Genomic DNA, 21,552 nt, shown 5'->3' on the forward strand with positions numbered 1-21,552 from the left:
GAGATTATTTTAAATTAAAATCTTAAAAAAAGAGGAATGATAGCATCATTTTCCAAACCCTATTAAGCTAATGGGCTTAGACACTGAGCACCAATGGTTGCTAACATAAAGAGATCCAGACAACCAGATATTATGTGCCTCTAGATAGATAGAAACACCACCTATGACGTATTCTTGATCCCTTCAAATCAAACCTGTATGATCAACACTCTGAACTTAACTATCAGTTTATGGGAAAGATAGAAGACAGAAGAACAAGCCAAATTATACCACAGTGATACAACATCAAAACCCAATCTATAGAAAACTACAGGACAAATGACTCCTTGTCATCAACAACTGCAAGAAAAAAAGAAATGGAAAACCTAAAGATTTGAAGACATTCATATCCAATCACAATGTGTGAACTTCATCTGGATCCTGACTTAAAGTGTTTAAAAAAAAAAAAAGTGGGGTGCCTAGGTGGCTCAGTTGGTTAAGCGACCAGCTCTTGGTTTCAGCTCAGGTCATGATCCCACATGTGGGGTTCCAGCCCCACAATGGGCTCTGTGCTGACAGTGCAGAGCCTGCTTGGGATTCTCTCTCCATCTCTCTCTGCCTCTTCCCCACTCACACACACTCTGTCTTAAAATATACCAACTTAAAAAAAAAGAAAGCGAGAGAGAAAAACACCCACTGTAATTGACGCAATGAAAAATTTGAACAATGAATAGATACTTCACAGTAAGAAACTGTTATTTGGAGGCACCTGGGGAACTCAGTCAGTTAAGCATCTGACATGATTTCGGTTCAAGTCATGATCTCACAGATCATGAAATCAAGCACTGCATCAGGCTCTGTGCTGACAGAGTGGAGCCTGCTTGGGATTCTCTCTCTCTGCCCCTCCGCTGCTTTTTCTGTCTCCAAATAAATAAATAAGCTTAAAAATATTGTTAATTTATCTCATTCACCACCCCCAACCTTTTGTAAAATGACTAACATACAAAGTTTTAAGATAGTACTATGAAGACCCAGATAGCTTTTACCTAATTTACAAACTGTTGATATATTGTGGTATTTGCTTTATCTCTTCTAATCTATATGCATGTATGTATATGTGCATGTTAATTTTTTATTGGACCACGTGATTTATGTGCATACACTGAGATATTTTACTCCTAAACATATTAGCAATTATTTTCTCAGAATAAAGGGACTCTCCTGTATAACTACAATATAATTATCATGAAACATATATAATATTCAGGAATTTAACATTAATACAACACAATTATCTAAATAGTCCAAATTCTTTTATAAATTGTCTAATACCCATTGTAAATTGTTCTTATATCAGTGAAGGATCACACATTGCATTTTGTTATGTTTCTATAATCTTTAATAAAGAATAGCTCTGCCACTTTATTTTTATCTTTCATGATAATGACGCTTTTGTAACTTTTTTTTTTTTTGGGTATGATACATGGTCATTAAAAAAAAGAGACTCTTCTTTCAAGAATACTGAAATATGTTAAGTGTACAACTTCGATTCAGGTCATGATCTCACAGCTCATGGGTTCAGGCCCCGCATTGGGTTCTGTGCTGACAGCTCAGAGCCTGGAGGCTGCTTTGGATTTTGTGTCTCCCTCTCTCTCTCTCTGTCCCTTTCCCTGCTCGGGCTCGGTCTCTCTCTCAAAAATAAGTAATAAAAAAAATTTTTTTTTCAAATACTAAAATATTTACAGATGAAGTGGCAAAATGCTGGGGATTTGTTTCAGTATAATAGGGAAGTGGACAGAGGTACAGATTAAATTGGCCATTAGTTAACTGGTAAAGCTGGGTGACAGGGAGGTTCTACTTTTCACTATGTTTAAAATTTTTCATAATTAAAAGTTAAAAAAAATGACTCCTGGGAAAAATTATCGGGACTATATTACTGCCTTGTGAAACACTTTTAAATTGAATATAGCAAATAGGCTTTATGACTTTCATGCTACAGGTCTACATGGTAAAGAGTTTAACAACCTGCTCAGACATATCTATTTAAACTCAAAGATATGAACCAACAGATTCATCATCACCTCTCATAGGCATAAAACCTATAAATTAACATCTGTATCATCAATTAAAACTGAAAATTTAATGCCTCAAAACTATAAGAGAATAGTATCATCAAACTCCTAAATACCATCACTTAGCTTTACCAACTCAAGGCCAATTTTGTTTTAAATATACCCCACTCATTTCCTACTGCAACTACTTCCTGCCCCCATTAGTTTTGAAGCAAACCCCAGATGTATTATTTCATTTGTAAATACTTCAGTATGTATCCCTAAAAGGTAAGAGCTCTTTAAAAACACATAATACCATTATCATACTGTAAAATCCCTTGATATCAAAAAATATCTAGTATATGTTCAAATTTCACCCATTGTCTCAATTTTCTCACCCAGCAGGAAATGATTTTACTCTTTTTAGGGCTACCATTAAAGAGAAAATAATAAAACACAGATTTCATGAAAAAAATTTAAACCAAATATGAACTCAAACTAAAATTCCAATTTATGCATGTATTTTTATCAATACATTTTTTATACTCTCAAAATACATACCCTAAATATATTATGAACAATAATTCTATTCAAAGTTTCCATCAGATCTTGGCTTACTTTTTAAAAGTTTTACAGCTTTATGGATATGTAATTCATATATCATTAAATTCACCATTTTAAAGTATACAATTCCATGGTTTTTAGTTTATTGGTAGAATTGTGCAACTCATCACCACTATCTAATTTCAGAACATCTTCATCATCCAAAAAGAAACCCCACACCAATTAGAAATCACTCCCGGTTTCTCCCTTTGCCCTGAGACTACGGCGACCACCAATTTTTAATACTTTGTTACTATGAATTTCTCTCCTCTAGACATTTCACACAAATGGAATCATGCATATGTGCCTGGCTTCTTTCATTTAACGTATTTTAAAACTTCATCCATGTTGTAGCATGTATCAGTACTTGATTCCTTTTTATTGCCAAATAATACTCTGTTGTATGGATATATCATACTGTGTTTATTCATTCATCAATTGATGGATATTTGGGGTGTTTCCAATTTGGGGCTATTTTTTCATAAATTTTTTACAGTTCATTTTTCAAATCAAATCCAAATAAACTCCATACATTGTATTTAGTTACATCCCTTGAGTCTCTTTTAATTAATCATCCTATCTATATGTTCCCTCTTCACCTCTCCCTTTTATTCTGAACAAACAGAATTGTTTCCATTGTCTAGATTTGGCTTATTATATTCCTACAGTGTCATTTAACATCCCTGGATTTCTTGTAAATTAGTAATTAAATCTAGGAGTGTGATCAGCATAACATTTGTTTGTTTTGGCAAGAATACTTTACAGGTGGTATTGTCATGTTTTTCTAATGTGTTAGGATTGGAACTACTTAAATACTCTAGGTCCATATGCTTTTGTGGAAGCAACAGGCTAATTAATTTCTAGTTCTTTCTTCATGAAGTTTTTACACTCTCTTGGGTGTCTGGCTACTACAGATGATTGGACAAATATCTTTAGCAAACTCTAGGAGCATAGGACACTATACTTGACCCACACAGAAACTTATATGCCACTTTCCCACCTACCACAGTACTATGAAAGAACTTCCTAAAGTTAATTGCTATAAATTTGATTTTTTACAACTTAGAATTCAAAGTTACCAAACTTAACACTGCATCCCCTCCATCACTCTCATCTCTAGGAAACATCTATAATATACTTCATCCACAGAAGTATCCACCTATTCCTATGCTGTAGTTGATGTCTCTCAGCAACTGTGTTCACAAAACAGTATACCGAACCAGATATAATCCACCCAAGTGTTAGTACAGACTTTGACAAAGTCACTAAAAATCCAAACAGATCAAAGCTATTTCCTTATATATTTACAATCCCAAGTAAGTATAAGGCCTGATTTAGCCCTTTTTAAAAAGTTAAACTTTCAAAAAAAAAAAAAAAGTTAGCTTTTCCTGAATGACTCATCCTATAGGAGCAACACTGTGTACAATGGGACCTGTGATAATAGAGCCTTTAAGACAACTCTGAACTTACGTATGTTACAAAGGAGTTCATTCTTACTTCTAAAAATTCAGTAAATGAAGTTACAAGTTAGGGCAGGTTACCTTGAGCCCAAAATGTTATGTGCAAATAAAAATTTAAGCTCATATTTAACCGAATGCCAACTATGCAAAAAATGCTTTGAAACATTTTTTTAAATCACCAAATTATCCTAGTATTTGGTTTTAGGGTTTTAGAAATATCTCACTTCTATTTCCTTAGACCACTGTCCTGTATTAATAACAAATCCCTACGTATTAACTGTTTTCTCATAAACTTATTATGACAGCATTACTGAACGTACTTCGTATTTCTACCACTTTTATTCACAAAACACTACTGGAATTGAAAGCAATCTCCATGATTGCTAATCTGACTCCCAAATTGTGTACTACAGGGTCTTCCTGTGAAGTAAATGAAAATAAAATACCTTAAAATGTCCCGTGCCTTCATTAGCACTGAAAAATGAAAGCAAAATTAATCAACATTTTAAACTATACGTTAAATCATAAAACACAGAAAAATAACATGGATATAAATACTCGAGGAACATCAATTTAATCTTAAAAGGCCACCACCTACCCTTTTATGAAATAAAGAAATGTGGTTGTCACATCTGCCACCTACTGGAAGGTAAAGGCAGTTTTCTCCGCTATTTTACACTACTTTGTATACTTCCAGGAGTGAAGACTATATCTTTAATACTTAGGTTTCCCCCGCATGTTACATTCTAACATTTTCCAATTTATTTTTTTTTAACATTTTCCAATTTAAAGTAAGACTTCTTTTTTTCCTATCATAATTAATGTGTTTTCTCTTTACAGTAACCTTTACAAGATAGATTTCTTACAAGAAGGCTACTAGATTCCCTGTTAGTTTGCTTATAGCATAATGGGCATGATTTGCTGTTTGCTCTTCACCTAGAAGTGCAAAGGGACTTCTTAAGTCCATTACGTTTATGTCATGAGGAGACAATAGGCTCTAACTTTTGTTGATCATCTACTATGCACAGGCATTGTATGAGGTCTTCATAGAAGATGCATGCTTTTCACTTAGTCCTCATAATAGCCCTGCATATCGGGTATTACTATCTCCCTTCTACAGATAAGGAAAATTAGCCTCAGAGAGGTTTAATAACTTAAGGTCACAGAGCTACTAAGTGATAAAGCTTCCAACTCATGTGTACCTAGCATCAGAACCCACATTCTTTCCTATAGTGTTGTGAAGAGTAGGCCAGACCACAATTGCATCATCTACAAAATATTCTTATAATACAAATATAATAAAGAAATATATTAAAAGATAACATAAAAGCTACATTATAAGCACACAGTATGTTAATATAAGTGTTTTTATATATATATATATATATATATATATATATATGAATGTAATGTAAACCTAAAATATATAATATAAACTTAGAGTTGTAAAATAAAATATCCTACTTGTTACAAGAATTATTTCTATAGAATCCATGATGTACAGTCATCTGGCTTCTGCTTAAGCACCTAAAGAGAGAACTTCTCAACTGACAAGTTAGTTCATTCCATTTGTGGGCAACTTGGTTAGAAATGGCTTGCTGGCACTGAATCAAACATGTTTCTCCCTGTAACTTACACCTACTAGTCCTAATTTTGTCTTTTGGTACTCTTGTGAACTAGATCCAACTTTTCTTTTTATATGATAACCCTCTAAAGATCTGAAATTAAGGGGCTTAGAATTGTTCTTTTTCAGACTATTTTTGTTCCTTCTCTTACCACATATGACACGGTTTTCTAACTTTTTGCTATTCCGGTTACACCTCATTTTACCAACCTCTCTCTTAAAATGTAGTGCCCAGAGCTCAACATAATACACTAGTTGGATTAATACAGCGTACAGTTGGATAGCAACTCCCTGATCGACTAAGTGTTACTGAGCTGAAGATTGCATTAAATTTTGGCTGTATCATACTTATCTCATGTGAGTCCATTTTATTCACTAGGCAGATGTACATATTACAGGACCACAGAGTACTTTAACCTTTATTTTCGAATGACCCTGCATTATTTCAATATTCATACATTGTTAATAGTTTAGACATGGTAGGAATACCATAAATTGATACTTAAAACACTCCTGTTAGATGCTATTATGATCCCCAGTTTAGAAAAACAGAAACTGATGAGAATTCAGCTATATCCCAAAGGTTATATACCGTTAGTTACTGAGACTTTTCAAAGTCTATGGTTTCTACATACACTATACTGCCTGCCTGAGGTTATTTCTTTTTATAATCTTCTACTTTACACACAAACTGAAGAACAAAAACAAGAAGTACAAGACTATCTAAATACCACAAAACACGCATACCCAATTTAGGGGGGGACCTAGCTTCATATTCCAGTGGTTGAAAAGTCACTGCCCACGAGATGAACCTACCTCGGTTTTTTTTTGCTCCTCCAACTCAAGTGGGGTCAACAGATGGACCAAATTTGCTTTTGTACTTGCATCAGGTTAAAACTCATCTGCCGCTTGTCCTGCCATGAAAGAGCTGCCTATGCGTTACCCTCAGTAGCCTGACTTCTGTGAGAACATAAAAGCTTTTCCATGTAGTGAACTCTGGGGACTGGTGACTTCAAAAGGACTCTCTGCTTCTGGAAGCTTTCTTTCAAAAAGACTCCTTGCCACTCTGAAAGCTTTTTTCCCCTCAACCAGTTGAAAATGGATAAAGGGCTATATTATGAGTCAGACTACTCATCATAATCATCAACACAAAAGGCTCAATTCTTTCTTTTCACAGATAGAGAAGCTGAAGCTCTGAGACTAGAAGTTCTGTGAGGGCAAAGGCCGTGGCTGACTTCTTCAAACCCATATTCTCAACCACTAGCAGAGTGCTGTGCTGGTATGTAGCTGGACCTTAACATCTTGTGAATAAACAAAAAGCAATTTGTTAACGTTTACAAAACTAGATAACAGAAAAGCTAGGATTTAAACCTAGATCCTCCCTTATTCCAAGCAAGGGCTCTTTTCTTTTTCTTCTTCTTCTTCTTTTAGAACAAGAACCAAGTCTTTTATTTGTTCATTTCTTGCGTTTGAAGTATTTCTCAATGACATCCTTGGCCTGAGACTCTTTGCCACAGTCCTTAACCACCAAACAGTTGCAACCAACCACTTGATGGGGTTTTCCCTCTCTGTCAGTTTTACATAGGCCCACCCATTCCCCTAGTTTCTTGTTGTCATCAACCTTAATTAGGTTGATTTGGTATTCAGCACTAGGGGCATCCATCAACTTGACGTATGTAGGTTCATCACACTTGGATGCAAGCACACAAAGATGGGCTTGGTGCTTGGCGAATTCAACACGCCAGCCCATCGCGGGAGAGGGCAGTCTTCAGCACCTCTCATAAAGCAGTATTAACATCCGTTGCACCTCCAGCAGCAATGCCTTCCTCAGCCATGGTGGTGGGTTACCGGTGGAGCGAAGCTTGAGTGCAACAGAGCCTCTGCCTCCCTGGGACTCCCCATGGCAGGGAAAGAGCATGAGAGCTCTTTATTCTACAGCAGGGAAAATTTACTAATGAAACAAATTTGGTAAGTGTTAATGACTGCCCTGAGTACTGTGGTCAATCCTCACTCATCAGGAAAGCCTGCCATGATTTATTATTGATTTCTGCTGCGGGCAAAGACAGAGGTAATGGTGGCATACCCATCACTCACTTGCCATCTTTACATCCCTGCCACTTTTCAAAAAATGTATAAAAAATTGATCATCAGTCTTACTGTGTACCAGTAGAAAACTTTACATTTCCCCAAAATATTTTTTAGAAATATAAACTCCTTTCAGTTTTCAAATTTTAATTAAACAGGCTTACAAAAAATCAGGTTACATAGTAAAAATTCAAACACAACGAAAAGACTTTTTCCCTACTGTAGACTCACAGACTTCAGTTGCCCTTTTCTAGAGGCAACTGCCATTCACACATTAACATTTTTTTTATATGTCCTTTCAGGAATGATCTGTGCATGTAAAAAAGAAATGTATATACACATATTTCCCACCATGCTCTTTAAAAAAAAAACCATACATGGGCACATGCGATGTATTCTCTTATTTTGTTGATTGTTCCATTTAAGCATATATGCTGTTACATTAGCACATACTCATGTGCTATATACCATTATTTAACCAGGTCCTTTTTAGACTGGAACACATTCTTTATTATCAGAAATTGCTTGTTTAAAGTTTGGTATTACATAGTTTCTGTTCATTCCTCCAAAGGGATTATTTTGTTATCAACCACTACTACGTGGGCTTTGTGTTCTCGCCCCTTAGGTGTCCTTAATATCAGCCGAGAACATAGGGTGACTGACCACATAAAGAGGTAAACACAACATAGCACAAGCTAGATACTAAATAGATGATACAGGCAGTCTAGAATTATAAGGAGAAAGTTACTGAAAAGTAAAATAGTCATCAGCAACACAAAATGGAAAATCTAGATTTTCTAAAAAAAGCATGTTAGTTTATTCTGCAAACTATGTAAGAATTTTGAAAACTGCAGTTTGATACATGCCAACTCTATGATGATACTGTATTTAACAATGTTGCAATGTAATAGAATATACCATATGCTACATATAAAGTTTGAAAGAAGCAATTTACATCAGTTGGAAAGATATCCAACTACTTCAGAAAACAATTTGGCAAAACCAAGTAAAGTTGAAAACAAATATATCCTAAAACTCAGCAAATCTATACTCTTAGAGAACTATCTCACATATACACAAAGAGATACATACAAAAATGTTTAAAGCAACATTATTTATAACAGCAAAAAAAAAAAAAAAAAACAAAAACCTGGAAACAAGCTATAAGTTCAACTGTACAAGAAAAGATAAATTACAGTATATTTATTTTAAGGGAATACCAGGCAATGGTGAAAATGAATCAACTAGAATTACACATTTCCTCATGGATGAATCACACAATGCTGAGTGAATAAAACAAGTTGGAAAACACAGTGATACCATTTAAAGTTTTTAAATGGGCAAAAGCAATTCTACATCATTGCTTAAGGATAAATACGTGTGATAAACATATTTTAAGAAACCATGGGAATCGCAATCATTACTTTTAGGAGACTGGTTATTAACCTCTAAGAAAAGAGGGATGAGCAGGAAGGGGTGGCCGAAGGGTTTGTGCCATACGAGCGTGCGGTGTTTCTTAAGCCTGATGATGGTGACAGAAGTGGCGTAGTGCTATTCTTTAGACCTTTTTCTAAGTCTTAAATATTTCATGATTAATTTTTAAAAGGCTATCACAAAAATTTGATTTTACCTACGTTAAGGATGATTTCATAACTGTTGGACTTAACAAATTCTTTATTTTAAGGTTAAGAGGTAGAGAGATTAAGGGTACTCACCCAATGAACTCTAGTAGTAAAGACATATCAAGTTCAGGTGGGATACGAAACACTGATTCTAAGACTTTCTTAGATCTTCCTTTGCTCGAAGGGACTGGCTGTGGAACAGCTATTTAAAAGCCAAACAAAAAAGTTGGGTTAGAATAAAAATTTCATGAATTGAGATCTTTGAAAAATATTACACAGATATTATAACTATGTTGACTATTTAAAAGATGATAATGCACTCAATCTCCCTTTAATAACATTAAATAATCTGTCAAAGCCAGTGAAATTGCACGTGGGGACCATTCCACAATGGAAGGCAGGTATACAGGGTTGGTTTATCAGGGCCACAGAGAGGGCTCATAACACAATGGTTGTAGATAATCCTTAACAAGCACTATTGTGTGCAAGGGCTCAGGGGTCATGCTGAGCACTGCACGTGAAAATTCTCATTTAACCCTAATCATGATTCCATGACATAGGTATACTGCTTTTTTTTTTTTTACTTAAAACTGTTAAAAAACGGAGATTACTGTTCAAGTGAGATTAGGCAATATATAGTATGTGGAAGAACCAGGACTTAAACACAAATTTATCTAATTTCTAAGCTATCACATTCACCATCATCACAAAAACTGAACAGTTACTATGTTCCAGGCACTGTTTTAAGTGCTTTGTTTTACTCAATGTATCCTCACAACAATTTTAGGAAGTACTATGATTATCCCTACTTTATAGATGAGAAGTCTGAGACATTGAAGTAATTCGTCAGAGTCACACAGAAAGTGGCAGGGCTAGGATCAATCTCAGACCATCTAGCTCCAGAGCCTGTACTCCTTAATTTTTATAATTAATTAAATTGAATTACACATCATTACTTTCATCATCTTTCTCGCTCTTTGATCATAAGAAAACAAGCTATCACCAAAAATAATTTCAAAGGGAATAAATTTCGTTAAGTTAGTGGTCTTTAATCTATAAATACATTATGGTATCCACCCAAACTTACCAGGTTTAGGTACTTCTAGACCTCTTTCTTTATAGAAATCATGCATTTGCTTTTTTTCTCCTAAAAAATGATAAAACACAGACTAAATTACACTTAAAATGTAACTAGTAGAGTCAGCAGAGATTCTGGGGTTCACAACCATGTAATAAAATAAACTTACTTTCCTCTAGATTGATCACTAATTTGTACACTATGTCTTGTAACTGTCGGTCCAACCTAATAAAAGGAAAGGATGGAGAATACCTCAGAATTCAGCAAAATGCATTTTGGTACAGAGTGAGAATAACTGATGCTCTTTGTAAATAACTGCTTTCTCTTGGGAGTGGCTATCTCCTTTCTCAGAGGTGAGTTACTTTTATAGGTAGCACCAGTTCTCAACCGAGAGAACCTCAAGTCATTAATTATATGTAATCATAAGTAATCACAGACTATTGAATGGTTTGCTAAATTGTTCCAATGTGGACTCTCTTATTCTCCTGATAAGAATATGAGCTTGAGTGCGGAAACTGGATTTTGAACTTCTGTGCATCATCTGCAAACCATTCTTCTAGAAAGATAGTAAAAACGTAATAGTATTTGCTGAACAAATGAAAACCAATCCACTTTTAATATTTTTCCTCACTTAGGAAACATAGTATGAACTGAAAATCTGAAAAAGCCACAATGACCTAGGACACACCGGTTTTTCTAAAGAGGCCAGTTGTTTCAGGCATCATTTTTAAAAAGCAGAATTCTAACTATCCCCAAATGACAAACCTAAACTAGCCACAGGAACTTGACTGATGGAATTAAAACCCTCAAAAAGAGAGGCCTGTGCTTATTTATTTATTTATTTATTTATTTATTTATGGTCCCCCAGAAGGTATCACAGTGCCTGGCACACAGTAAGTGTGTTAGATATATTTCTTCAGAGAATATGTAGTTGCCTTTTTGAAACAGGTCAATAATTCATTCCCAACTACACAACTAGAAGTTTTCATTAAACAAAGTGTATTTAAAATATAAATTTTACTTATATATTTTTCTTACCTTATGTTATAAAGAGGTTGTGTCTGATGTACTACTATGTTGCATTTTGGACATCTGTTGCTATAATAAAAATGTCTTACAATGCAGCTTTTACAAACTGTTGAAAAATAAAATGTTTAAATTAGGATGCTTTGGAGACATTTCAAAAATTGAATGTATCATTTCAAAATGTGAACTATATGCTTACATGTATGAAGACATTCTGTAATGGTAGTTGCATCTATTAAGTAACCTTTGCAAATGGAACACAAGATGTACGGGGTCAGTTCTGAGAGATTAATCAGGCGCTGCAAATGCAATGGAAGTAGTTTTAAAATACAAGCCCTTGCCTTCTCAAATTCTTAAGCCATAATCCCCACATATCATTATGAACAATGTAACTTACTTTGCAACACCACAATATTACAGTACCTCCAACCCTTTAAAATACTTCTGAAAGTTACAATAACACAATATAAACCAATATTTCAAAAAGACCTTATTCTGCTGGATATACTGCATACTGCTAGATGAGGAGCATCTTACTTTATGAAATACTTACAAAACGGTCAAACTTTCCAGATACAGGTGTTTACGTTTAATAGGTCAATTCTGACTGGCTAGGTGTATTACCCAACTTGATGAAGTATGCCCTACCACATTAAACAAACAAAACAAAACAAGACAAAACAAAACAAAAACAACCATCCTTTTCAATTAGAGATTGACTGGATAGGGAAGAGTGTGCCATCCTCTCAACACCCTGTAGAAGAAATGGACTGTTTCTCGTCCGACTTGCAAGTTCCTGGAAAGAGAAGCACTGCACCCTACGCGCCCACCCGCCTGGCATAATTTAATAATGATTTACAGAAAGATCGAGTCGGACCCCGAGAGCCTAAGTGAGCGGCAGGAACCTCACAAAGAGTCGACAGGGGGTCGGGCGGGGAAACAAGCCCAGTCCGCGCCACATGCCTGGGCAGGTAGAGCAGGGAGGGGTGGAGGTCGACGCGAGTGCCAAGGGCTACAACGGCGAGCCGGGGACGCGCGGCCCGGCCCTCGATGGGGAGGGCTGGCTTCGTCCCGGAGGCCCCTCTGCCCCGGCGTGGTCAGGCAGGGGCTATAAATACCTCCTCCTCGTCCTCGGAGTCCGGCCGGCCTCCCTCCAGCCTCAGCGAGAAGTGGCTCATCTCTTCCTCCTCCTCCTCTTCTTCTTCCTCCAGCTCCTCATCCTCTTCCAACTCGTCGTCCTCGTCCTCGAAGCGGCCCCTCATGCGGCCCAGGCTGCGCTCCGGCTCCAACTCTGGGGGCCGGGCGCCCGAGCAGCCGGGCGCCCCCGCCTCGGGCAAAGGCGGCGGGCCCTCCTCCCCCGCTAAGGGTGCCGGGGTGAGGGCAGGCGGGGACACGGCTGGCGGGGGCGGCATGGCCGCAGCTCCCTCAGCCCTGGCGGCTCCCGCGCTGCCCGTCGCCAACGAAACCCTCTCCATGCCGGGGCTAGAGGCCGGTCGAGACGAGACCCAGTGGCTGGCTAGCGCGGGAGTACTGCCGACCTGCCTACGCTGCCAGTGCGCAGGCGCGAGAGACCTGCAGGGCCGCTGGGAAATGTGGTTCGCTGCCCTCACCTAAACCTGGGCGTGCACTGAGCCGTTCTGCATATAGGGTGGGGCCCATGGCCGCATTTAGAAGAAACAAGTTTTCACTTTGGAAGGCTGATGCTCTCTTCACTTCTTTTTAATTTCATTCAATTTTTAAGCAGTTTGCTTTTTTAAACTGATCTCTACACCAAATGGGATTTGAACTTACAACCCTGAGATCAAGAGTCCCGTGCTCTACAGACTGTCACTCAGTTGTCCCTCTTCACTCCCTTTTTTAAAATGATTAAATTGTTAAGCATATGACTTCCGCTCAGATCATGATCACATGGTTCATGGGTTCAAGCCCCAGGTCAGGCTCAGTGCTGACAGTTCAGAGCCTGGAGCCTGCTTGGGATTCTGTGTCTCCCTCACTGCTGCCCCTCCCCCACTTGTGCTCTGTATCTCAAAAATAAATTTAAAAATGTTAAAAAAAATTAAAATGACAAAATTGGTACCATTCCAGACAGCAGTATTCTGTCTGTATGGATTGATGCACAGAGCACTGAAATAGGTGCCATCATGATGTCGTATTATGAACCATAATGACCTAAGTTTGAGTGGCGATTGCGCGTTTCTTTCATCCAAGATTATTTCCATGAGGAAGTATGACATTTCTATTTTGAAATATGTAAGTTAATTTGGAGGAATTAAATCTTTTATTGCCATAGGATGGACATTTAATCACCATTTAAAGACCATCCTCGAGTCCCTATCACATAGAAGAAAGTCATTATATTTACTTCAACAAATATTTACCAAAGGTCTATTGTAGCAGGAACTGAGACCTATTCATGCACTCCTACCCCCCACCCCCCAATTTTTTTATGAAAGAGATATGGCGTTGGCGTAGTTTATCCTTGCTAACATAGTGCCAGCTAATGTCATGATGCTTGTAAGCTGGATTCAGAAAGGAGTTAAAAGCTCCTTAACGAAATAATGCTGGGGGTGGGGGGATCACACTTGAGAGAGAATGTGTTGTCACTGAGTAAAATCAATGCTAATTTGGGAGTGGTGTACATACTTCTTAGGGAACTGGTGAGGAAATCAAGTCATTATGCTTATTTGGGGAAAACTGAACCTGACTTGATGAGCACCCATTGCCCCTGGACTAGACTCTCCCTCTCCCTCTGTAGTCGCCAAAATCTGGTCAAGCCTAGGATACTGAGGTATGCAAGATTCAAAAAGTGGAAGAAAGGAAATGTCTCCTCCTATATGGAAGAGTATAAAGCCTCGAGGAAGGGGGATGGGAACTGGACTAGGATATTGAAAGAGGACGGTTGAAGAGAGATTGAAAGGGACATAGACACCTGAGATAGTCTCCTTACATGACCCTAAAACTGTAAGAACTTCCACCTGATTACATTAAAGGCATAGCTTTTCACCTTTCAACATTGTAAGACAAAATAATTACTTGTACTATGCGTTTTAATCATAAAATTTTGTAGTGTGGGGTGCCTTGGTGGCTCAGTTAGTTAAGCCTCCAACTCTTGATATCAGATATAGGTCTTGCTCTCAGTGTGGGGAGTTGAAGCACCACAATGAAGTCTGCACTAGGTGCGGAGCCTACTTTATTAATATTATATTTTATGTAGAGTGTGAAATATTCAGAATCCTCAAAATTTTTAAAATGTAATCAAGAATTGCACATTTTCAAATCTGGCAAGCTAACTGGATTATGAACTTGCATTACTGCCATGGGGGGTAGCAGTTTAGTTAGTAAACAGAAATATCTGCAGGCTTTGTGGGTCCTAGGGTGTGAAAGGTAGTTTTATGTGTCATCTTGGCGAAGCTATAGTACCCAGTGATTCAAATACTTATCTAGGTATTGCTGTGAAGGTATTTATAGATGTAATTAACATCTACAATCAGTTGACTTTAAGTAAAAGATATTATCCCATATAATCTGAACAGATCTTATCCAATCAGTTGAAACCCTTAGGGGTAAAACTGAGATTCACCTGAGGAAGAGAAATTCTTCCTGAGGACTGCAGCGTTAATCCTTCCCAGGAGTTTCCAGCATGTTGGCCTGCCCTACAGATTTCAGATCTGCCTAGCAAGCCTCCAGGATTGTTTAAAGCAATTCCTTGTAATAAATCTCTTAATAAATATATGTGTCCTAGTACTTATGTTTCTCTGGTAGAACAACTAATCCATATGGTAAATGGCTTAACTATGTGATATTTATAATATGTGAGGCCTTCCAAACTGTATCTATTTCATAAAATGAGGATTTTTTGTATCTCCATTATGATCTAAGTATGTTTCCACATCAAAGTTATATTTGGGGCACTTACCTGGGACCTTTACATTTTGACAAGGCACCAGAATTGAATCATGTCCCAGATTGAGCCAGAACTCACCCTGAATGTTAACTTGTTAAAATGGTGTAAATACAAAACAGCAGAAGTGGACCTACACAACGAGTAATTGCACTCCTTACATGATAATTAATTAGACTGACAGAGATGCTGTAGAAAAGATGAAACATCAGTACTAGAGGTTTTTTTTTGGGGGGGGTGCTTTGATATTGAAACAGAAGAGCATATCTAGAGGTGCCTGGCTGGCTCAGTCAGTGGAGCATACGACTCTGGATCTCAGGGTTGTGAATTCAAACCCCACACTGGGTGTGGAGCCTACTTAAAAAAACAAGAGGGGCACCTGGGTGGCTCAGTGGGTTAAGCATCTGACTCTTGATTTGGGTGCAGGTAGTAATCTGGCAGTTTGTGAGTTCGAACCCCGTGTTGGGCTCTGTGCTGACAGCGTGGAGCCTGCTTGGGATTCTGTCTCCCTCTCTCTTTCTGTCCCTCCTCTGCTCGTGCTCTCCCTCTCAAACATAAATAAACATTAAAAAAAAAAAAGAAAATCATATCTAAAAACTGTTATGAAGGGCTCACACATTAATTAACTAGGAGATGGCAGTTGTTGCTTGATTATAAATGTTGATTGTGAAGGATAGTGGGTCTCTGGGTACAAAATTGTTATTTTTATTTATTTATGCATTTTAAAAGCTTATTTATTTTGAGAGAGAGAGACAGCATGCAACCAGGGGAGGGGCAGAGAGAGAGGGAGAGAGAATCCCAAGCAGGTTCCTGTGATGTTGGCACAGAGCTAACTGAAAGCTCAATCTCACAAACCATGAGATCATGGCCTGAGCTGAGATCAAGAGTCAGACTCTTAACTGACTAAACCACCCAGGTCCCCTTGGGTACAAACTTTTTAAAGCAGATCCATGACCAATATTGTGGGACTGGTTGGGGAATCAAGAAACCCCTAAATATTCCTTGGGACTTGCAGTGATTTCCTGATACTCTTTGTAAATAAACAATTCACCAAAGTCTTTAATTTTTAAAAGCAGATTTAAAAAAATCAGGGGCACCAGGGTGGTTCAGTTAGTTAAGCATCTGACTTCATGATCTCGTAGTTCTTGAGTTGAGCCCGTGTCGGGCTCTGTGCTGACAGCTCAGAGCCTGGAGCCTGCTTCAGATTCTGTGTCTCCCTCTCTCTCTGCCCTTCCCCTGCTTGCACTGTGTCTCTCAAAAACAAATAAATAAACATTAAAAAATTTTGTTTTAGTAAAGGACTGGGGCGTCTCGCTGGCTCAGTTGGAAGGGCATGTGATGCTTGATCTTGGGGTCGAGCCCCATGTTGTATGTAGAGATTACTTAAATTTAAAAAAAATACAAAGGATTTTATGGTATCAATATTCATTTCAAAAAAAGTATTATTAAAACAGTTTCAAATCATCAGATGAATATGTTATATAAATAATTACTGATACAACTCTGACCCAAAATATAGACTCTAATCTAGGTCTAGACTTGATTTGTAAATATTATTATTTACCCTACTTCTTGTGCTGATTTGCTAACATGGTGAGGGTTCCTGAAACTCATAGCTTTGTCTTAATTTCAAGGATCACATGGCTAATGATCTAAAATTCTGCACTGCTGCTCAAGTCCTACAGATCATGTCTTCTGAGGTTATACAGAAATTGTATTTGTGAAAGAAAATCAAACTTTAGATTCCTCTGAAAAGTCAGATTCCAAAGCTATTTAGCATCATGGTACCTTACCAAATTAAAGTGTGTTTTTTGTTTGTTTTTCCAAATACCCCATCTAAAACAGACTCCTTACAATTCCATTATAAAGGTTTGTAAGAACTATACTAAATCTAATTAAAGGCAGTGGATGAATATACTCATTTGTTGTTGTTACAAAATGTTGACTAGGTCTAGGAAAAATAATCTTTAAAGAGAAGAACATTGTTGAAGGACACACACATCCCAATTTTGAAACCTACTACAAAGCTACAATAATAAAAAACACTGTGGTACTAGCGTAATGATAGATGTGCAAATCAAATGGAATAGAACATGGAGAAGGCAGAAATAAACCCTCACATTTGTAGTCAATTGGTTTTTGAGAAAGTTCCCAAAACAGCCAAAGGGGAAAGAATTTCAACAAATGGTACTGGGATAACTGGATAGCCACATGCAAAAGAATGAGGTTGGACCCTTACCTCTTACCATATACAAAAGTTAGCTGAAATGGATGATCGACTTGGAGTACCTGGGTGGCTCAGTTGGTTAAGCATCCAACTTTTGATCTCAGCTTAAAAAATTTTTTTAAATGTTTATTTATTTTGGAGAGACAGAGAGAGGCAGAGCATGAGCAGGGAGGGAGCAGAGAGAGAGGAAGACAGAATCTGAAGCAGGCTCCAGGCTTTGATCTGTCAGCACAGACCTCCATAAGGGGCTCAAACTCATGGACCACGAGATCATGACCTGAGCCAAAGTCGGATGCTTAACTGACTGAGCCACGCAGGTGCCCCTTGATCTCAGCTTTTTAAATTTATTTATTTATTTTAAAATTTTTAATGTTTATTTTTGAGAGAGAGAGCCAGCGGGGGAGAGGCAGAGAGAGAGGGAGACAGAGGATCCAAAGTGCGCTCTGTGCTGAGAGCAGAGAGTCTGATGAGGGCTTGAACTCACGAACTGCAAGATAATGACCTAAGCCAAAGTTGGATGTCCAACTGACTGAGCCACCCAGGTGCCCCTATTTATTTATTTTGGGAGAGAGAGAGAGAGAGAGAGAGAGAGAGAGAGAGAGAGAGAGAGAGAGAGATAATGAGCTCTGTGCTCAGACATGGGGCTTGAACTCACAAAAAGTGAGATCATGACCTGAGCCAAATTCCAGATCGGGACACTTAACCAACTGAGCCACCCAAGTGCTCCATCAGCTCAGGCCCTGATTTCAGGATTGTGAGTTCAAGCCCTGTGTTGGGCTCTGTGCTGGATGTGAAGCCTACTTAAAACACATACACACAAATGGATCATGGAATTAAGTGTAAAAGCTAAAAACAGTGAGGGTACAGTAGCAAATATGAAAATGATACATTCTTTTTTTCTTTTCAAAATTATGTTTAAAGACTTGGAAGACAAAAAAAGAGGTCATAAAAATTGTACAATAGAAACAATTCCTGAATAATAATAATAATAATAAGCCTTCATGTAAAATGACACTGAACCCCCCCAAAAAATAAATAAACGTTGAAAAAAAAATTAAAAAAAAAAAATTGGGGCGCCTGGGTGGCGCAGTCGGTTAAGCGTCCGACTTCAGCCAGGTCACGATCTCGCGGTCCGTGAGTTCGAGCCCCGCATCGGGCTCTGGGCTGATGGCTCAGAGCCTGGAGCCTGTTTCTGATTCTGTGTCTCCCTCTCTCTCTGCCCCTCCCCGTTCATGCTCTGTCTCTCTCTGTCCCCCAAAAAATAAATAAACGTTGAAAAAAAAAAAATGACACTGAACCCAAGAAAGAAAGAGTAAGATTAAGCACAGTTTTTTTCTGACATGCTTTCATGAACCCACAGATACATGTCTGGTGCACATCATTATCATGTGTTAAAGTATGTTAGATAGCCCTTTTCTACCCTTAAAAAATAAAATAATAATTAAAGAGTTTGTGTGCGTGTGTGTGTGCTAACGAAATGTCTCCAATGATAGTTCTGAGAACCAAATCTTTTAAAGTATATAAGGCAAAATTTTGTCACTTGGGGTAGGGGTATGGATATATGGATAGGTCCTAAATGTTGGTTTAGCTTAATTTAGACTAATAGACCAATTTAGACCAATTTAGACCTGCACAATAGGGCAAGCCATTCTTCTTGGCTGAGACTACTATCAGGAGGGCCACTGAGGAAAGAAAAGGACTCAGCCTATGGCAGACCACTGGAAGATACTGAAACAGAGCAACAATCTCCTTAAGATCAGTTTGGGTCCACAGAGGTAGAGAGCCCTTTAGTCAACAGATGAAAATGAACACTTTTACATATCTTGTATAAGTCATCCAAGCAACCGAGTGGGAGAGGAGCAGAGAGAGAGGGAGACTAGGATCCGAAGCAGGTTCCAGGCTCTGAACTGTCAGCACAGAGCCCAGCCCAGGGCTCCAACTCAAGAACTGAGAGATCATGACCTGAGCTGAAGTCGGCACTCAACCAACGGAGCCACCCAGGCACCCTTTAAGTTCGTTAAATTTATTTTTAATTTATTTAATTATTTAGCTTTGTTTGTTTGTTTTAGAGACAGAGCAAAAGTAGGGGAAAGGGACAGAGGGAGAGAGAGAATCTCAGGCAGGCTCCATGCTCAGCATGGAGCCCGATGTGGGGCTTGATCCCACAACACTGGGATCATGACCTAAGCACAAATCAAGAGTCAGACACTTAAACAACTGAGCCACCCAGGGTCCCCAACTGTAAAGTTCTATACAGTAAATATGTTTGGCTTTATGGGCCAGTTGAGTAGCCTCTGTTGTAGCTACTCAACTCTGTTGCTGTAGCACAGAAACAGCCATAGATGATATATAAACAAATAACTCTGATTTTGTGCCAATAAAAGTTTATTTCTAAAGAAAGACAGTGGGCTATAGTTTGCTGACCCCAACCGTAGAACAATTAATATCCTAGCATTAAGTGTGAACTACCACACCAGTCGATAGACCTGTGGAGAAGGTATAATAGGAGTCAACCGTAAGAAAATGGAGGTGGAGGGGAAGAGTTGCCTAAGCAAAGTGTGCGGCAAATGAATGGGAGATAAGTTGGAGACATAGGCTTCAAGTAAGCAGGAGATTTGAACCAAGGGAAACTATTTGCGTATTATTATAAATGAGGTGAGAAATCACTGAGGGGTTATAGGCATGCGAAAAATTTTAAAGTTTTTTTTTACATTTCTTTATGTTTTGAGAGACAGAGAAAGGCAGAGCATGAAGTGGAGAGGGGCAGAGAGAGAGGGAGTCACAGATTCTGAAGCAGGCTTCGGGCTCTGAACTGTCAGCAAAGAGCCCAACGTGGGGGCTCGAAGTCACAAACCACAAGATCATGACCTGAGCCGAAGTTGGACTGAGCCATCCAGGTGCCCCATATTTGTCTCTGTAATTTGATGGTAGAGAGAAAGCATGTCTGTGTGGGCCTAGATGGGAAAGATGCAAAATCCTGTGTTTGGCCTCTCTGGACTCTGCCAATGAACATCTTCCTGCTGCTTTTGCTCTGCATCCTTAGCTCTAATATGCTTTAGCCTTGAGAATAACCTGCAATTGAGTCTTATGAATACTTTTAGTGAATTGCCAAACTTGAGAAGATTGCGGGATTTTTTAGAAAGGTTTTCTTATTTTTAAGTAATCTCTACACCCAACATGGGCTCAAACTCTCAACCCCGAGATCAAAGTCACATGCTCTACTGACTGAGGCAGCCAGGTGCTCCAGTTGTGGGATTTCTCAAACATTTTTGAAAAAGACTCATACCTCACATCATATTCAAGATTCAGTCCCAAACCAATGAGAGAGCTCATTGGAAAATGTATAAGCTCTAGGGGAAAACATGGGTGAATCTTTCTTTAACTTAGGTGAAAGTCTATTTATGATTCAAAATCCAGATGCAATTAAATAAGTTGACATGTTTGACATCATAAAAAATACTTCTGCATGGTCCCCAAAATATAAACAGTATCAAAGACAATGGCCAAACTGGGAGAAAGTATTTGCAACACATATCTCAGATAAGGACCTAATATGCTAAACAGATGAAAAAAACTTAAAAATTAGGGGACAAAGATAAAACTTAATCCCCCAAAGTAATATAAAAACAGTGCCAAAATATGAAAAGATGTTCAAACTCTCTAATGATAAGACAAGATATAAACTAAAATACGTATCAACCAATGTAGCTAAGATTACTGGGTTGTGATAATTAAGTGCTTCACTCTGTATTTCTCACTAAATACAGGTAAAAGCTTTGGACAGAATGCATGGAACAGCTATCTATTGACTCTAGAATGCAATTCGTAAGAGGCAGATTGGGAAAGGCAACCAGAACTCTAACTACAACTGAACCATCACTGCATTTCCCATTTTG

At 38.2% G+C, this 21,552-nt stretch overlaps 1 protein-coding gene and 1 pseudogene across 1 annotated transcript in view; both read right to left on the bottom strand.

Moving 5' to 3' along the window:
• PCGF6 (polycomb group ring finger 6) overlaps positions 1-15,708 on the bottom strand; it is a 37,139-nt gene extending 21,431 nt beyond the window's left edge. The window contains exons 1-7 of the mRNA XM_045438772.1: positions 12,647-15,708; positions 11,728-11,827; positions 11,541-11,637; positions 10,672-10,727; positions 10,512-10,571; positions 9,518-9,626; positions 4,540-4,567 (exon numbers count right to left, since the gene is read on the bottom strand). Of these exons, the coding sequence (XP_045294728.1) occupies positions 4,540-4,567; positions 9,518-9,626; positions 10,512-10,571; positions 10,672-10,727; positions 11,541-11,637; positions 11,728-11,827; positions 12,647-13,003 (807 nt within the window). The 5' untranslated portion in view covers positions 13,004-15,708. The remainder of the gene's footprint in view (positions 1-4,539; positions 4,568-9,517; positions 9,627-10,511; positions 10,572-10,671; positions 10,728-11,540; positions 11,638-11,727; positions 11,828-12,646) is intronic.
• LOC123577029 lies at positions 7,148-9,517 on the bottom strand (annotated as a pseudogene).
• Positions 15,709-21,552: the final 5,844 nt, after the last annotated feature.

This window comes from Leopardus geoffroyi, chromosome D2 (genome assembly GCF_018350155.1).
Source record: "Leopardus geoffroyi isolate Oge1 chromosome D2, O.geoffroyi_Oge1_pat1.0, whole genome shotgun sequence".
Taxonomy (NCBI): domain Eukaryota; kingdom Metazoa; phylum Chordata; class Mammalia; order Carnivora; family Felidae; genus Leopardus; species Leopardus geoffroyi.